Here is a 20,201-nt window from a genome sequence, read left to right as displayed (position 1 = left end):
ATGCCTTAAGCTTCAATAAGGGAATATTCCACAGGAGAAAGGAAGAGTGATGGTTTGAAATTAGTATAAGGTGCTGGGGAATGCCATACCACCAACACATAGCACTGCAGACACAGACACACACTCGTTCACACATGCATACTTACACACCCATGTGCACACACCCAACTTGTGGCCTATGAGGAACAGGAGCATAAGTACTCGTTCACACCCACGGGGAGGAGCTACATTTCTACTTCAGCTCAAGTGTAAGGGTGGTTTCTTAAAGGTGTATTACAGAGCAGTTGTACTACAATGGATAGGCTTCAAAGGAATTCGAGCAGTGAGCAGGGAGGGAAAACACAGTGCCAGGGAGAGAGAAGGTAAAGAAGCAGAAGAAGGTATAACAGGGAAGGTGGGGAGGAAGGGAAGGTGGGAAGGTGTCACTGAGGGAAGAATGGTAACTGAGGTCTGTTTAGCTGGTCCCAAAGGTCCAACTGTATCATGCGCCAGGTTAAGATATTTCCCCAAAGACCCTAGAGTGCCGCTCTTCCTGGAACTGCTTTTGGGACCTACCTTGCTGATGAGCTCCCCGATCATTCCATTCCAGGAGGTGTTATGGAGCTGGTGACCGTACCTGCCGTCAGGAGCCTGGTAAATCTCATATTTGAAGCCCAGAGCCTTGGCCAGTGCATCCAGGACATCTATGGAGAACCCTTTGTAGCGCTTGGGCTGTCCAAGGATGTTCTCAGCCACCATCACGAAAGGCTCTTCCTGAGGACAATAGAATGAATGTTCTTCAATTAAATAACAGATTCACTAATATGTATTTCCAGGGTATTGTTGGAGATACCAGTCATAACTTCAGAATGTTAGTATTGGGGCTAGGGGTCTAGCTCAGTGGTAGAGTGCATGCTTAGCATGTAAAGGCCCTTAGTTCATTTCCTAGCACTAATAATGACAATAATGGAATGCTGGTATTTACCAATTTCTACGTGAAGGCTAAAATCCTCTGCCCTTTTCTGAAACAGTTTATGGAGAGTCAAGGTACAGTGCACAGGACAACCACTCCAATGAGAAGGCCAACACGGAGCAGTAGACATTTAATTGTCCTATGTATGCCATCTTAGGCTCTGCACAGATCCCCAGCTCCCAGAATAACATAGTGTTTCATTCCTTCATTTGTAACATTCATCATGAACCAGAGCTCTGTTCTTAGGAAATACCATAATTCTATGGAGTCATGCAAGAAATGTGACAGTTCTGATCCAGGATAAGACATGGCAATAAAACTCTGACATTAGATTGAGAGAAGACACCATTATATCTATCATATTGTGCCAGAAAATAGATACTGATGAACAGGCCAAGGTCACATGTGTCAAAGGGTAGGATAGGATTCAAAACCTCCCCTCCTGAATTTACTAAAGCCATTCTGTGCTCACACTCACATATTGTGCACTGTGCCATGTGGGGCAGGTTGGCAACTGAAAAACACTTCAGTCATCCCCACCCTTCTCTGTTGTATGTGAAACTGAACAAGAAGGGGATTTTGGCAAAGAATCCCAGAGAATATCTCTCATTAAGTTAGTTTTGTAGGAAAAACAGGACATAAGACTTATTCATGGTGTGCACACAGAGAATGCATAAATTCTGCTGCCAAAGGTTTCTGCGCCTGCTGGGACAGAGGGGAAGATGTAGACCATGTCTGGCTCAGCCAAAAAGGAGCAAGTATAAAATATCTCCACAATTCTAAAAAAGCAAAAATAGAAGTCGAAAGGAAGACAAGTCTAAGGTTTTCTTACAAATGTAGAAGTCTCAGATTCCAGGACAACTAGGTAAAAAAAAAAATTGCAACTAATGAACTATCTTGATTATAAACCATGTGGGCCCATCAGGGGTGTTGAGTGCCAGAAGAATGTCCTCTTCCCAGCATTTTTCTGGGGACTCTGGCTACCAGCATAGCTCTCCTAAGGAGCAGCAGTTGATAAAGACTTAGCTTATGTCCTCGGACAAGTATAGCAGCCAAGACTCCTCCAGAGCACAGCAGCAGATCTGCACAAATGGTCTTTTTCCAGAGCAGCTCAGGGAACTCCCTTGGGAAGCTCAGAAGTCCCAGGGGAGAATCTCCTATGCTATTCTCCTCTTTATTACTCACACAATTATTTGAATGAATGGTCTTATGAAACAAAAGGCCACTCCTCAAGATCCCCTTTTTCTCCCCAAACACACATTAGACAGAGGGTGGCCACAGACTCATGCCTGGACAGCAAAGCTCCCGGAACATCCCCATGATCCTACCAAGACAGTCACCACTTTGAGAGTCAGTCCTTGGAGGCGGCTGCCCATGGGCCTTTCCTGCAGGCTACCATTCAGGCCCTTTTCTGAGTCCCACGTCGCCAGCTGTGAAGGGAAAAGGGTAGTATGAAGGATGGAACAGGCACCTGTGCACACCTTATGAGCTCCTCTTAGCTGGGATCATGAAACAGGCAGTAAAAAGACAGCAGCCCTCTGAGCTTCCTAGAGACCCAGAGTCATCTCAAAACCATTTATTGAGATGTAACAGAACTTGCCCCTACAATAAGTGGCATATCTGACTTTATTCTGTCCACCCACGGAGGCCATGTCACTGTGTATACCACAAAGTATTCTCTTTTTTCACTACTCCTTACACTTTCTTAAGCCGTAGGACCCTTACGTTCAGTCATTTCCACCAATGGGCAGGATGAGGCTCATCAGTTATATAAATAACAATGACCTGAGTGAATAGCTTGCCTTGTATCCTGGTGCCTACTGCAAGCAGAACTCCCTGCCAGCTTCTGCTGTAGTGCAAATACCATAACTTTCCCTGCTATCCAGGGAGAAGCTGTGCTAATTCTCTGGACTGCCATAGTCTCCTGAGGCTTCAGGGTGTATTCAATAATTGGATGTATCTCACACTGGCACCCTAATCTGATGGAGAAGACTCTGTTCTGCATCAAGAAAAACAGAGGAGTCACAGGTGTTCTTGGGATTGCTTCTTCTTCCTACGTCCCTACAGGGTCTGGGCAACAATGGCCAAAACTTCATCTGGTCAATGATTCTCAATTATTAATTGTAGAGATGTAAAAACTGTAGTCTCATCTCACATGAAATAATTCAGAATTCCAGGGTCTGGACATGGGGACCATTAATGCTTCCTGAGTGATCCTGATAGGCTTCTTCTTGATCCATGGGCCTCTAGCTTGGTTGCATATTAAGATTTCTCAGGGGCTTTTAAAAAATATGGAAAGCTGGGCTCCAGCTCTAGGGATTCTGATTTAATAGGTTTGTAGTGGGCTAGATATGGATATTTCAGTTCTCCAGGTGATTCTAACACACAGCCAAGATTGTGAGTCACTGCTATAGATTAAAGCAGTAATTCTCAAACTATGGTGTACACACAAATTACCCAGGAATTCTGTATGCACTTTTGATTCTGGAACTTCAGGTTATTCATTTCTAACGAGCTCACAGGTGATGCTGTTGCTGATGATTCATGGATCACCATTTATGTAACAAGGGGCCCTTTAATGTGTCAGGACACCTTTGGCAACAACTACTCTTCATCAAGGATGACCTATGGGAACCCTGGTTAACCAGAGCAGAGGATATACCTGGTCGTGGAGATGTGCTTTCTGGGGCCCTAGAGGAGACACCATAGCTCCATTTACAAACACTTCTACTTTCCTAGAGTTAACTACATTCTCTTGGCTCCTTAGCAGGAGCTAAGCACTGAGCCCTAAGAGATCACAGCTCCAGAAATTGAAGAGCCATTCCATCTGGAAGATGCTACAACTCTGAGGTCTAAAGCAAAACCAGTGGAATGAGATATGGAGTTCTAGAGCCAGTTTAAAAGAAACATGAAATCTCTTGATGTCTCTTTGGACACAATACCCACTAAGACCCACTCTATCCTAAATAATAGTATATTTGGTTGTGATGAATAAATAATTTAGTTAAGATCATGGCCATGTACTCTGAAAGCCCCTGACCACCACTTGTTAATTTGGGAAGCACTGTAGTGAAGAGCAAGATCTACCCAGAATTCTAATCAAAGGCATCAAAGACATCAATGTACCATATTCTGAGCACTAGAATAATAAGAAGGAAATAGTATGGCTATTCCTCCATTAGGTCTCAAAAAATAACACTAGGACAGAGTTGATTCCTACAGCTGGATTTTAAAAAAAAAAAAAAAAAAAGGAAGAGATGGTGCCACACACCTGCAATGTCAGCTACTCAGGAGGATCACAAATTCAAGTCCAAGGCCAGTGTCAGCAACTCAGTGAGATGCTGTCTCAAAATTTTAAGAAAAAGTAAGGATACATGTTTTTAAAAGGGCTAAGGGGTGAGGGTATAGCTCTGTGGTAAAGTGCTCTAGATTCTATCCCCATTATAAAAAAACACACACACACAACAACAACAACAACACAAACAAAAAATTAATTAATTAAAAAGAAAGGAAAAATTCAGAAAATAGAGTCAAGGGATTGATTGATTCTCTGTGTTCTGTGGATGCAGAGACAGATGCCTACATCTGCATTCCCATAACTTCTTAGCTTGGGCACTATAGTTGCTTAACCCTGATGTGCAGCCTCTATTTCTCCTGGATGTGGGTGGTGTTGTAAAAGTCCCCTTGACCATCTCAACAACTCACGGTTTTGGGGGCCAGCAATCTTGTCCTAATGATGATGTTTAGTTCCAAACACTAGATATTCTATTCTAGACTGAAATGGATTCCTACATCTTCTGCCAAACCTCCCCAGCATGGTGAAAGGGCATCTTAACTCTGTATCCATGGCTTGAATAAGCACCTGGAATGGAGCTCTGTTTGGCCTTGATTAGCCAGGCTTTATCTGTATTTCTACTGGGATTGTAATTAGGTAGGAGAATAGAGGATGGAGGCAGGAAGAAGCAATTTGGATGAGGTCGTGTGCTGCTGGGGTTTTGGCTCAACTCAGAATAGCACTGCTTCTCAACACCTCTCCATCACCCTCTGCTTCTAGCCACTGCCTGATTCCAGGCAGCGCAACCTTTGCCCTCGACACTTGCAACAGTCCCCTTATTGGTCTCATTATTCCCAAACTTTCTCTCATCTGGCCCATTCTCCAATGTGCTGGTTGGTACCTTTACAGTTAAGAAGCTCAAACATGAATAATATTGATTAACATTTTCTAATTACCATTTCCTACAGAATAAATTCCAGTACTTGTAATCCTGACCTGTAAGACTGTCCTATTCCAGAACCCACTCTGACTCTCAGCCCCACTTCTGTTTAGTAGCCACAGTAAATCCTTGTCCTTTTTCATGCAAATCATGTTTCTTCCTGATCTTTGCATCTGGTTCCTTCTGCCTATGATATCATTTCTCTTCTTCTGGGTCTGGTACATTTTTACTCATTTTTAAAAATAAGCTTTCACTTTAGAGCAGTTTTAGATTTACAGAAAAGTTGTAGAGGTTGTACAGAGAATGTCCATAAAACACACGCCAGCTTCCCCTGTTGTTAAGACACTATATAGCTTATACACATAAACTCCATATGTGGTCTGCCCTGTTATTAATACTAATTTATCATACATTAGGATGATGTACTCATCACAACTAATGAATGTTTAGCCCAATCTCCATGATTTATGCCAAGCTGCAACAGACATGATCTCCAGAGGCTTATAGTCTGGGCCTCTGTCTCTGAGTCAGCAGTCAGGCCTGGGTTTCTTGCCTTATGCTCTGGGATCACAAGCTGTCCAGTATCTTAAGTTCTTGGTAATTCTCATCTGAGTATATCAACCTTGGCTTGGACACCATGTTCTCATCTCCATGACCAACTTCTATAACTGGTCTACATTTGGGCAAAAAGATGGGAAACTGAGTGTGTGGAGTTAGTAGACCTGTGTTCTGGTTGTTCTCTCCACTTACCTGAATGACCTTCCACAGCCCACTTGATAGCACAGAGCTTGAAACAGAAGGAAGTGAACAAATGTTTGTTCAATACACTAAACTTCACTCACATTCCATTTTCTTATCCAGAAAATGGAATACAAATACATTCCTTGCCTATATTAGGGACTGGTCAAAGGAGAAAATCATTTTTGAAATAATCTATTACCATAAGAGCTTAATTAACAATTGTGTAGTAAAGAATCAGGTTATAAAACTAGTAGCAGAGTTTAAAAGAAAAGCTATAATACTGTGTATACAATATGACCTTAATTATGCTTATCAAAAAAAAAGCACTGGTAAAAATGGGAGAAGATACATTAAAATGTGATACACAAAATAGATGGAGGAATTATAAATAATCTTCAATACCTTCTTTATGCTCTTCTTGCTTTTAATAGGTCTTTCACTACTTTAACAGGATGGAAAATGAGCTTTTGATAAAAATAACCAGCATAGGTGATTAAGCAAAACCCTACCACATGCACTTTTATAACTGAGGACTGAATGTCAAAGGAGAAATCAGAGTCAAATCATCTGTCTGTGAGTCAGGACCCAACTGAGAAAACCAAGTAAATCTGTGTGCTCTTGCTCCAAGCAGCTGTGGATAGGGGACATTCATCTCCCAGAAGAGGTATATTGCTAGTTTGACCACTGTCTCATATTCTAAAACCTCTCCAAGCTGGTGTAGGGCTCCAGACCCTGCTGGGTTGGGAGACGTGAAAGCAGCTACAACTGAGAACTAGACTCGAGAAAAAGCAATATTTCCCTACTAAGAAAGAGAGACAGCACCAAAACATTTTAGTTAATATTCACACAACCCTAATGCAATAAGACCATTTAAATCAAAGTGGAATTTCATAAAAGGGGAAAAAAAATCCTTCAAGCCTGTTATCATCCTTATCTTTTGGTCTAAAACTCCTTAGGATTTAAAGGTTTTTTGTTTTCTTTTCTTTTAATACCAACTTCTCTCTCTCTCTCTGGCCTTTAGGCATTCTGTACCCTGACAAAGAAAGAAGAAACACTTCAAAGTGAAACTCAAATTCTGCCTTTCAAACACATCAAAGTGCAACCGTGTTCCAGGATTCGGGATCCTTCATGTTAGGCAGGAAAGTTTATTATTCCCTCACATCAAGCTGAAGCTGAGTACCCCGGGGCTAAGCTATTCTCCCTGTTTCTACAAAGCTGCATGTTCTTACCCAAATCTTCAGACCAGCATGGTAAGCTTTGGTCATTTCTGGAAGAGGCCATCCCTCTGAGCACCCAAAATTTAAGATCAGGATAGAGAAAAGAATAGTTCAAATGAGAGAATTCAGTGGAAATTAAAACAAAACAAAACAAATACCTTTAAATGTATTCTCAACCTTGCAACCAACCAATACCAAGGCCCTGGGTGCCCAGTGTTCCCTGCTCTGAATGCTGAGGAAAATATTTCAGTTGGTAAAGACCAATGAGGCTGATAGGCTTGATAAATGGGAAGCCAGAAAAACCTTTACTCAAAGAAGTCCTGACACTTAGTCATACAGCTCCAGACCATTTCATTTGTACATAGTGCGTCTGCTTTGACTTCCCCTTGTATTTTGCAGACAGAGTTTTGTTTATGGGATCGATGAATTTATGGCCACAGACACCCACTTTTGACAGCTGACCTGTCAAGATCAGTGCCTGAAAAACTAATTTCCAGCACTGTTAAACAAAACGAGTACTGCTACTATTTGATAAGACAGCTCTGGTTTTCATTCATTGCCGAGATCTGTTCTGCCCAGACCAGAAGCATGCTTAGAGCCAGAGGTCACAGTACAATCATCACTTGGAAGGAGATAGATGGTTTCAAAATCTGATTATGACAAACAACTGTTCAAGAGACCCGCCAATTGGAGAATAAATTTTATAAACCACTGGTCTCAGGAAAATATATTTCCTGAGTCAATCAGGGTATTCTTCATGTTAGTGTTTCTGAGTTGCAAGATGTGGGAATTTGGGAATAAATGCAGGGCTATTAACCCTAAATGGGACAGGCTTCCTTTGGAAGATTGGGCTTTGTGATCTGCAACTTAGTTACAGCGGTATCTTAAAGTGTCATTCTCATCCCACAGGGAGGTAAGATGCAGTGGGGAGGCAACCCAACTGCTTTATAGTCCAGAGACAGAATGTGACATAGAAAGCCTTACAAATTCCTGGGGAGGAGTGGGAAAGAAAGAAGGGAGATAGAGCAGGGAGGGAGAGGAGAAGGAAGGGGAGGGAAGTTGGTTTACTTAACCCCAAATCTCTTATTTAATGATATTCAACAAGACAATAGATGACAATATATTTTCACACTTTTACAGCTGATGGAGGGATAATTTGGTGGTAAGCTTGTCTCAGGAGAGCACTAGAGGTAGAAAGCGAAGCTTTTATGACCATGTCTGTCAGATGTCACAACCAAAGTTGGAGTCCCATGTGAACTGTAACATCAGCTAAGTGCAGATGGCCTCAGTTGGGAGGCAGGCTTCAGTAATAGTGGCTACAGTGGGTTTATCATCATATCAGGGCAAGGGCTTCTTTAGAAGAGTAAGTTCTCTATTAAATTTTGTTCCTTTGCCCATTCCTATTGGAAAACAAATGGGCTTGATGTATCTTTCAAAGGATCACAGCCTTGTATGGAAGCAGGGTGAAGAGGAACCCGTTATCTCAAGTCAGCATAATTAAACATTATGCTAGCACTGATTTTAGACAATTGATTGTAAGTTTTTGTGTGTGTGTGTGTGTGTGTGTTTGTGTGTATGTGTGTGCTTGTGCATGCACACTGGGGGTTGAACTGAAGGTTTCTGGCATGCTAAGTAGGCACTCAATCACTGAGCTCCAACTGCAAATCTTAAGCTTTAGTCATGCAGGGACAACATATTTAGGCACAAACACAAGTTCTCAGAAGCACAGCACAAACATCTGAGGGTAGTCTATTACTATTTGTACACAGGATTCCTAAAATTAGGTCAAATTTTGAGAGTTCATTTTGGAATTCCAGCATATCAAAGCTACTCTGGACCCCAGAAGGTATAAATCACAGAAGTTGGTAGTTAGCACCAAGTTCATATACCTACTGAGAAAGGGTCCAGGACAACTCCTGAAGCTCCAACACATGGTACTTAGGAAAATGTGACTCTTTCTGAGACAGGCAAGAACAGAAAGTCTCTGCCTCAATCAAGTCCATCTGAATAGGGAACTGAGCTTTTGGTGAAATGTGTATTCTCTTAAAATGGGCATAGCAGAAATTGTGCTAAATGGTCAGAAGGCAGAACCACAAGAAACTGAGAGAAGAGTGAGATAGGCCAGAAAGCTATCATGTATGTGGGGGGTTCATGAAAAATGTTTAACAAGAATGAGAGAAAAACACTTGCACAATGTGTTGGAGAGAAAATTAAAAAAAAAAAAAAACTATCAGAGATGCCATTGATTCAAGTAATGTGTTCATGGTGGATACAACACACATGTCCAAGCTTTAGCCTCTGCTATCTGAAAGGTCAGGGCACCAAGAATTCACTAGAGAAACTGACCAATTCCAGCAGTGCCAACAATGGTGTCTTCCTGTCACACAAAGAGTGTAATACTGCTGCTTAAAAATAGAGAAAGAAGCAAGAAGATTTTGTTCCCACTACAACAACAACAAAAATGTCAGATAATTTACAAAATCATATTTTTTAAAAAATTAGCCTATGGGAAACTTGCAATCACAAGACTACTTGCTGCCCTCCAAGGAGAGATAGGACATAAAAAATGTTTCATCTTTGGCTAAGCATGGGACAAAACACATGGTAGTTGCCAATGTGAGCATGAAGAAAAATTATCTGAAATTTTAACAAATTCTTAAAGGCCAAGTGTAAGTCAGCACAATTGTGGGTTTCTGGAGCTCAAACTCAAGGGAGATCATGCACACTCTTTTCTAGTAAGTCTCCACTGAGTGAAGTGGGAGAATGAAAAGTAGTATGGTGGGCTGGGAAGATAGCTCAGCTGGTAGAGTGCTTGCCTTGCAAGCTGGAGGCCCTGGGTTCGATCCCCAAAGCAGTATGGCATTAAAAAGTTATGGGACAATATCAAACATAGGTATACCCAACATAGGGCTCACAGCAGTTGTATGCAAGAAAGCTTACAATTGAATTTTAAGACAACCTAACTTTTTAAAAACAGAGAAAAGGATTAGAAGACACGTGAAAGACCAACGTGCACCTGAAAATATACATGCTCACTATCCTACCTCATCAGAAGATATGCGAAGTAAAGATCACAAGGAGATACTGATAAACCTCATTGGAATGGCTAAAATCCAAGTCAGATATTACCAAATGTCATAGAGGATATGGAATGCAAACTGTATGGCAAGACTTGAAGACAATTTGGCAATTTATTATAAAGCTAAACATACATGTACTGTACAACCTAGCGAATCTTCCTCTAGGCATTACAGAAGGGAAATAGGAAATATGCTCATATAAAGGTTTGTATGGAAATATTCATGGAAGCTTTATTCACAATAGCCAAAAGTAGAAACTCTCCAAATGCTGATCAGCTGGTGAATGAATAAACACAGGGTGGTATATTTATATAACGGAATACTATTTCAGCAAAACATGGGTGAAGCTCAGGAACATTACACTAAGTGAACAATGCCAGTCACAAAGACCCCATATATCATGATTCAATTTATATGACAATCTCACAATGACAGTATTCTATCTAATGAAAATAGATCGGTGGTTGTCTAAGGCTGGGAATGGGAGGAAGATATTGAATGCAAAGAGGAAGCAGGAATTCTTGGGGGTAATGGAAGTGTTTCATATTTTCAATGTTGTGGTGATTACACTACTGTAAATACATTTGTCAAAGTTGAAGTAACACATCCACATCAATGTTTATAGCAGCTCAATTCACAATAGCTAGATTGTGGAACCAACCTAGATGCCCTTCAACAGATGAATGGATACTGAAACTGTGGTATATATACACAATGGAATATTATTCAGCCATAAAGAATAATAATATTATGGCATTTGCTGATAAATGAATGGAATAGGAGAATATCATACTAAGTGAAATAAACCTATACCAAAAAACCAAAGGCCGAATGTTTTCGCTGATAAGCAAATGATGATATATAATGGGGGTGGGGGTTGGGGGTGAAAGTAGAATGGAGGAACTTTAGATTACGTAGAGAGAAATGAGAGGGAGGAGGAGGGGTATGAAAAATGGTGGAATGAGAAAGACATCATTACACTATGTACATGTATGATTACACGAATGGTATGAATCTACATCAGGCACAGAGAAATGAAAAGATGTACCCCATTTCTGTACAATGAATCAAAATGCAGTCTGTAAAAATAAAAAAAATAATTAAAAAAAAAACAAAGTTGATCAAATACTGTACACCCCTAATGGAAGCATGTAACTGCATCTAAGCAGACCTGCTATCTGTGTATGAGTGTGTGGGGGATGGGGGGAATTTTGAAAATAATGGAGCCATGTGTTAGGGAGCAGCACCAACCTGTCGTCTGACCTGACTATGGCCATTGGGCAGGAATGGCGAGAGGAAAAGATTCCCAAAATGACAATATAACCAGCATTATCACACAGGTGATGGTGCTTTACCTAAGGCCAGCTAGTATCAAGTGGCTGGGAAATTGCCTATCAGTTGCAAAGAAGTGGCTATATCTTCACAAGGGTTTAAGAACATAAGTGCAATTTTAACCTGAAAATAGTTCTATGGTGTTATGGGAGAAAATAGGCTGTACATTATACACCGTGTGCTCCAACTTAGTTTAATGCTTACTTATTTTTGTGAGATGGTGCACATATATACCTAAAACACCATCTCTGGCATGTGGGGTAGAGCATTGGGATTGCAATGGATGTTCATCCCTTACACAATGCAGTCTTGTAATGTTCAAGTTGTTTTACAGAGAAGGAATACAATCAGAAGGAAAACAATAAAGCAATTTTCATGTTAAAACTGTACTGTGATCTGGCATATGGCTATCATGCTGGTTTTGTGTCTCCTTTTAATTGTTTTAAGTGTACTGGGTTTATCTCTCTAAATCAACTGCAATTTCTAGCAATGGCAGTGTGTGAGGTGGGATAAACTGGGTTGAATTCTGTATCTTCCATTCATGAGCCAGGGTGACCTCTGGCAAGTTACTTAACTGGCCCTGTTCTTTCTTTGGGCTCAAGCATCCTCATCTGTCATTTCCATCAGATATGAGTTATTATTATGGACAATGAGGGGTTTTTCTCTCAGGTCTCTGCTATGCTTAGGCCCATATCAACAGCTCATGAAATTCTTGTTGGTTTGAATTGACTAGAATTAATGGCACTATACACGCTATTCATCAGTCTGAATTCTGACAAGACACGTTCTGCCAGCCAGTACTTTGAGTCCCCACATTGGGGAAAAAAAGTGACAGGTGTCTCCTGTTATACTCTCTCTACATTCTTGGTCATTTCTTCTTCCTAGAACATCCTTCTCTTCCTTGTTCTTTGACTCCTATTTATTGTTTAAAAATTATTTTCAAAATCCTCCTTTGCATCTCCAGGAGTCAGTGTCTCTATTTGGCAAGTCCATAACATTCCAGTCATAGCCCTTTAGAAATCTTCTTCTCAATATATTAAAATTCACAGATAGACTATATCTGTTAAGATACGAACTTTCTCTTCTTCATTTTGGTATGCTCAATAAAATCTTTTTAGAAAAATTAATAAAATTGATCACCCTTGTACACTTTCTAATTAACTAGCTATGATTTTAGGATTTTACAAACTCTAGATTTTTAAAAACCCAGGTCACATTCTCAATATGAAGCTCTGCAAAAAGCTTTCTCACTCAGTGCTGATTTAAAATGGTTGAAAGTTTGGGGGCTGGATTTTCCTCTTTGCATGATTTTATGTTGAAAACTTATTTTAAGACTTCTAGCCATGGAAAAGTATTGCTAAAAATGAGAACCAAATGACATTAAATTTTTAAAAACCCACTTTATATGTCTGTCTTTACCTCTACCGTTGTTAGTGTGTGAACCAGATGCATCTTGTCTTTGAGTTCACCCCTTATCTATTGAATAGGTGACTGCATTTCAACAAGATCCCAGGTGATGCATAAACACAGTAACTAGATCACGGCACCATTATTTTTGTCTAGAATCATTATGACCTGTCTTCATTGTCTCTCAATTCCTCTCTTATCCACCCACTATCTAACCTCTACTCAGTAGCCAGAGGTTTCTTTCTTTTTCTTTTCTTTCTCTTTTAAATAAAAATTATTTCTTTCACCCTTCTTGAAATTCTCAATTAGTTTCCTACTAAGCCTGGTTTATCCTTTCTGATGACTCACCAAGACCTGGACCGTGTCTGCCCTTCACATCCATCTCTTGCCACACTCTCCACCTAGCTCACTATATCTCACCAACACTGGCCACCTTTCGCTTTTATAAGCTGAGGTTCTTTCTGCTTAGGAACTTTGTGCATGCCCTTCTCTTTCCTGATAAATCTTATCTCTACCATTCACATCCCATGCTTGGCTCTTTCTCATCTGGTGGGTCTTGCCTGATGCCTGATGAGCTGTCCTGATAAAGCCTTCCCAGGTCACTCACCCTAAATACTTCTATAATATTCTTAATCACGGAACTTTGCTCTTTTGTTTGTGGCTCTCAAGTACTGTAACAGTGAAAACACCTTCCATGATAGATGTTTGTTTTGCTCACCATCATATACTAAAAATCTGACATGATTTCTGACCAACAGCACCCACTTAACAAACATTTGTTTAATAAAAAAATAAATTGAAGATCTAGACCAGTTACAAGCAAACTTTTCCACAAGTGACCAAAAAGTCAATATTTTGTAACTTCTTGGGTCAAATGGTCTCTGTAGACAACTATTCAATAGACGTAGCTAGGTTCAAACAAATTTTGCTTTCAAAAAAAATGGCAGGCTGAACTGAGCCCAGAAGCCATAGTTTACTAATTCCTGATTATCAATACTCTTATTTTTTTTTCATTTTTAAAATTTTATTTGTATCTTTATTTCTATTATTCACCCTGTTTAGAATATTCTCCCTTTCAATTACTCTTTCCAAATAATGCCTCTTCTCTCAAGGTTTAATTTGTCATTTCAGAATTCTTTAAATGTCATTCATGTCTTACGGAAACTCCATTTTATCCCTCCAACCAGAAGTGACAGGTCTTCCTGCATCCTTAAGGCATTATGTTTACCGTTCTTCAGGGCACTGATCATACTCGGATTCCCATGACAATTTCTGCAGCAGACTGTGTATTCTAAAGATGGCTGTGGCAAAATTTCCCACCTTCCATGCTCTTCTGTAATGTCATTTCTCCTTCTTCTATCAAGAAAGAAAGTCTAATTCACCCCCTTTCGATCTGGTATGAATCTGATTCTGTCTGCCTTTGAGGCTAGATTGGAAAAGACTAAGCTGCTTCTGCACAGTTTTCTTGGGATGCTTGCTCTAGGATAAAGCTTTGTACCTTTGACGCCATTGACATTTTAGGCCAGATAATTCTTTTCTTGGAGAGGAAAGGTGCTGTTCCATGTATTACAGGATGTTTAGCATCATCCCTGACCTCTGTCAGCTAGATTCCCCTAGCACTACCCCAGTATGATAACCAAAAATATATCCAGACATTGCCAAAAATCCATTGGAGGGCAGAATTAACCCCCACTACTATCCATTGAGAATCACTTATCTAGGGGAATCCAGATTCTATGCAAAAAGCACCACTCTGAGAGCATGCAGCTGAAAAGACCGCAGATAAATATTCTGATTGACAGTCTTTTATGAGTTCAGCCTTCCAGCCACTTCTGGCAAAGCAGAAGACATGTGAATAGTCATCTTGGAACCATAACACCAACCCATTAGCCAGGTTAGTTCTGTCAGTTAGCCCCAGTTATCATCAGAAGAATTGCCAAGCTGAGTTCTGACAAAATTTCTAACATATAGAATCCATGAGATAAAATTGTTATTGATAAAATTGAATTTTCAGTCATTTTAGTTAGAGTGACTTGAACAGAATTTGGTACCTGAAAACATGATGCTACTGTAAGAAAAAGTAAAAAATGTGTGGAAAATGCTTTGAGACTGAGTAGAAGGTAGAAGACCCCTAAACAGACTTATGGTGGATATAAAACTTAAGGAAATTGCAAGAGTGTAGGGGGAAATATTGGAAGCTAGAAGAAAAGGCGCCTTTGTTATATAGTGGTTGAAAATTAAGAAAATCTGTCACCTGCAATAATATGGATAGTAGATATTCTACTTAACAAACTGTTGAATCCAAGAAGGAGTTTTGGATTTACTGTTTTTACTTATCTGTTTACTTATCTGTTTATCATAATGCATACACAAATGCATGGTGTTTTAGTTAGGTTTTTTTTTTTTTTTTTTTTTTGCTGTTGTGACCAAAAGACCTGACAAGAAAATTAGAGGAGGAAAAGTTTATTTGGGGGCTCACAGTTTCAGAGGTCTCAGTCCACAGATGATCTACTCCATTGCTCTGGACCTGAAGTGAGGCACAGCATCATGTCAGAGAAGTGTGGCAGAGTAGAGCAACTCAGGACATTGTACCAGGAAACAGAGAAATTCTCTGCTCACCGTGGACAAAATTTGAACCCCAAGGGCACACCCCCAGCTGCCCACCTCCTCCAGCCACACCCTACCTGCCTACAGTTAACACCTAGTTATTAGTGGATTCATGCATGATCAGGTTAAGGCTTTCATAACCCAATCATTTTATGTTTAAATTTTCTTGCAATATCTCACACATGAGTTTTTGGGGACCACCTAATATCTAAATCATAACTCACAGATAGTTCATCTATGAACTAAAAAGTAAATCCATTTTCAAGCAGAATTTAAGGAAAATATATAGAACCCAGGGTTGGTTACATTAAAAACCTAAATTATTTTTCATCTTTAATCTCTTCTTGCAGAAAATTCCAAAAATATTCCTGAAAATTGACAGTTTCTCAATGCAAAGATCAAATCCTTCAGACTACCCAGAAAAATGTCCCAGGAAATCAAGGCCCTGATTGTAAAACTCTTTCTTACGCCATCGTAAATATTTAAGGTGGTACCTTGTAGATCTTTCATACAGACAAAAGGATTCCTACAATCTTAAAAGTGCATATCATAGACCTTCTCTGTTAAACAAAAGAATATCTAAAATCTACACCAGCCTGTTAGGAAGCCTCAGCTAAAGAAGAGTCTGTCATTCTGCTTTGTGTCACTTTAAAATACCCAGCAAGAACAACTTTAAGGAGGGAAAGTTTATTTTGGCTCATGGTTTTAGAGGTTTAGTTAGTTAATGGTGGACTGACTCCATTGCTCTGGGCCCATGCTGATACATGGCATCAAGGCAGAAGGGTATGGTGGAGGAGCCCAGCTCCATTAATCATGGCCAGGAAGCAAAGAGAGAAAGGGAAAGGGGCCAAAGTGATTGTGAATCCTTCCAGGGCACATGCCCACCTGCCTATAATTATCACCTGATTAGACCATTCAAACAAAGGTAGACAGATTAGATTATAACTCTCACAATACATTCATTTTGCCTCTGAACATTCCTGTATTAACATAGAAGCCTTTGGGGACATCTCATATCCAAATCATAACAAAAAGCCTCTCTGAAAGAATTTATAAGCAAGCTATCATCTAATGTAGTAAGCAATCAATAAACTTAATAAGTCTACATAGTTTTTCAAGGAATCGTAATGGTAGAAGTATAGCCAGGTTAAAATAAAACAGGTTGGAGAGAAGGTAAAATGAAAGAGACTTAGATCCCTCAACCTCTGTAGGTAGGGAGCAGCTGAGAAAACTATTCAGTTTCAAGTAGAAAAGTAAGGATGGAAATGGAAAAGTAAGGATGATTTAGAAATCAGAATCAATAATATTTCAAAGGGTGGAGTAAAGAAACAGAGAACTGCTTTCTGGAAGTAACATCAAGCCCTAATCAAGGAGCTAGTGACATGAGCCCAGTTGAACATCAGAATTTCAGTATACCAGTGATCACTATGTGCCTGATTCCTTTCTCCCTCAGGGATGGGAATATTTATTGCATCTATCCTCAATACCTCTCAAGTATTGAGCATGAGAGTCATATAACTTGATTCTTCAGATTAGGATCTTTACATTCTATATCCAAGTATCTGTATTCAAATATCTTCATCTGTCTCTCAACCTGATTTAGATGATAAGATCCTGGACTATGAGCCAAAATCATAATGGAATGAGACTATGTTGTTTTTGAAGGAGGGAGAGTATAATGATATGCAAATCCTTTATTTGAGATGTGAAAGCTTTTTTACATAGCATTCTTTTCAGTTATAATAATCAGTTTTAGTAAATGTTCCTTTTTTGCTTGAGAAGCATGTGACCAGAAGAAGCACTATAGAAGAAGGTTCTATCTTCCAAAAGTAACAGTGACATCATCTGTTTCATAAGTTCTTCTAGAACATGACCTTGTCACTCTTCCATCAATATTTGCAGACTGATTACTTTCTCTCCTTGAACCTTAACTGGCCTTGCTTGTAATTAGTAAATTTTGGTGGAGTAACTATGTATGCTTTCTGAGACTACATCCCAAATGAACATGCATTGTCCACTTGGTTCTACTGCAGTCCTTGCTCTGGGGAAAGCTAGCCACCATGTAAGAGATTCAACACCCAGATACCACTATGCCAAAGAGGCTGCACACAGGTGCCCTGGCAGACAGTTTCAGATAAGTTCAATCCTCTAATAACCTTAACCAAGATTATTACCAGGAATGAGAGTGAAACACTCTTGAGCCCTCTTGAGTATAGCTAAGTGATCTCAGTTAATACCATAAGGAGCAAAAGTCACCTAACTCCAAAGCTATAGAATCTGTGAGATTAATATAATATAATAAATGCTATTTTAAGGCATTAAGTCTAAGTTCTGATTCATTTTCCCTTGTGCTCATCTTTAGAGTATGGGCTGGTTTATTTCTGTATTTCCACTGCATCTAAAATAATGCCTCCCAAGCAATATGTAGGTATATTTACAATTTACAAAGTATTGTCACACACAACATCTTGCAGTGCCACTAACACTTTGAGAGTTAGTAGAAAAGGAATTAGCCTCAATTTTGCTGGCCAAGAAACTATGATTCAGAGAGGTCAAGTGACTTGCCCTGTCTCTATTAAATAATTCAGAGAAGCCATAAACTCAGGACCTTCTAAATCAAGTACACTGGACATTCCTCAGTAAAGGCTCCCTCTGCACATTGTGGCATCTGTATAAAGTTTTGCTTACTTAATGGAGGAAGAAAGAAAGATAAGAGTTAGGCAGGAAAGGAAAGAAAAATATTCCCAAGATTTTAATTTCCTTGGTGACAGAATTTTATCTGAATTCTGGGGCTGCTGAGGAGGCCCAGAACCCAATCACATTCCTGAGGTCAGAATTTTGTCATTTCTCCTTCTCTTTACATATTATTTGCGGTTTGGGGAATCATGTCATTGCAGTGGTCCAACTTGGAAACCTGAAAGTTCTCAAGCCTCCTTCTTCTTGTCCCTTCTTCCTAGCCCCACACTTTAGAGAACTCACCAACTGCACAGAAAGCAATTGACTCCCATTCCCCCAGCACTAGAGTCAAACAATTATTTCTTACCAAGAAGAAGCCTATATGGGTGATAAGAAGAGAACTAAAACTTACCCTGAAAGTTATTTGTACATAGAACCTCAGAGTAATATTAGGAAATAGGAATCAAAAGATGTTTTGAAAATATTTTTATGTTAGGGGGGATAGTAGAAACCTTGAGCCCAGATGTACTAGCTATGGAGACAGTGTAGGAGGTGAACGATAGTTTTTCCTGTTTCTAGTTATCCCTTTCCTACTTCATAATCATAATGTAAATAGTATTTGTTTTCAATACCAATGACTCTTTTTTAGATTATATGCATAACTTGGATCTGACTTTTCTTTCTAAGACAATAAAAAACAGAAATTTATTAATACATCACATTGTAGAATATGAAAAAGGCTCTACCTCTGATGAGCTTTAAGGATAAATTTAGAGAAATTGGGAGTGAGGTGCATTCATTCCCATGATAATGTGGTTCTCAAGGTCAGCAGCTGAGTGCCTGCCTGTGTGGCCACCAAAGACCCTGGTCTCACAGCAAACACTCATGAGGTAATGGCATCTTCAACTGAATTGAAAGGCATGAGATTGAAGGGAATGAAACTGAATGTTCACAAAATTCTTTACTGATAAAGAGGCCATACAGTTGTAACATGCTACTGTTGAAAAACTTCAAAATCGGTAGTGAGGTTGGCTGAGAAATATCACATGGCCTTAGTCAATTTGTCTGTCCATTCTGTGTCTCATTATTATCATGTGAAATCTGAGGGTATGAACTCTTAATATCTATCCTTTTCACCTTTGAGCCCATATGAAAGAAGGGACTAAAAGCTATAAAATGAAATCAAAAAGTGTACATTGTATCAACAATATTGAAACAATCATTATATTTGGTAGAATGAGTTTGGGCAGACTTGAATTTGAATTCTGCCTTAATCACATGTTAATGATTGCCTTAAGTAAGCAAATTTCCCCTTTTTAGCCTGGATTTGTTGCCTTAAAATAGAATATACAATAACATGGATAGCCATTCCTTGTGAGTTTTAAAATTCACCAATGTTCTGATTACTTCCAAATTTATATTCCCAAATCAGAGTTCTTCCCTGGGCTCCCGACTCAAATGTTCAGGTTATAGGTTGACATCTCCATTTGGTACCTAATAGACAACACAAAGAATAATTACCAAATTCCTTAAACACAATCTACACTATAAATTGTTATTTTCCAAATCTTCTTCAACTCAGTTACGATCACCATCATGTACCAAGTTGCTTAAACCAAAGACTTAAGAGTCAACCTTGACTTCACTTCCCCATCAGAGGTATCTGCTAGCCATGTTTGTTCTGCTTCTGAAATATAGTCTGAAACTAGACTATCTCTATTGCTTCCTCCCTAACCTCAGTCACAATTATCACTTGGAACACTGAAGCTACTTCGGAACTGGTATCCTTATTTCCTCACTGACATCATATGGTTAAAGGCAGTTATGGTTCATCAAACATCAGTATATTCCCTTAATTTTCTTCACCTCAATTCACTAAAAATGAGGCACATAAATTCTAGCAAATGATAAGTTAGCAAAAAGGATTATAAATATTGGCCCAGCACACATAAGAACCTGTGTGCTTATTCTTTTG

At 39.5% G+C, this 20,201-nt stretch overlaps 1 protein-coding gene across 3 annotated transcripts in view; it reads right to left on the bottom strand.

The window, feature by feature from the left end:
* The window catches only part of GRID1 (glutamate ionotropic receptor delta type subunit 1), a 753,528-nt gene that overhangs the window by 115,456 nt on the left and 617,871 nt on the right, over positions 1-20,201 (bottom strand). For all 3 annotated transcript variants that reach the window (XM_079138203.1, XM_079138204.1, XM_079138202.1), the window contains 2 exons: positions 2,281-2,382; positions 556-753 (listed from right to left, as the gene is read on the bottom strand). In XM_079138203.1, the coding sequence (XP_078994329.1) occupies positions 556-753; positions 2,281-2,382 (300 nt within the window). The remainder of the gene's footprint in view (positions 1-555; positions 754-2,280; positions 2,383-20,201) is intronic.

Source organism: Sciurus vulgaris, assembly GCF_902686455.1.
Source record: "Sciurus vulgaris genome assembly, chromosome: 4".
In the NCBI taxonomy this organism is placed as follows: domain Eukaryota; kingdom Metazoa; phylum Chordata; class Mammalia; order Rodentia; family Sciuridae; genus Sciurus; species Sciurus vulgaris.
The sequence above is the reverse complement of the archived record's forward strand: the minus strand, read 5'-3'. Positions and strand labels throughout refer to the sequence as shown.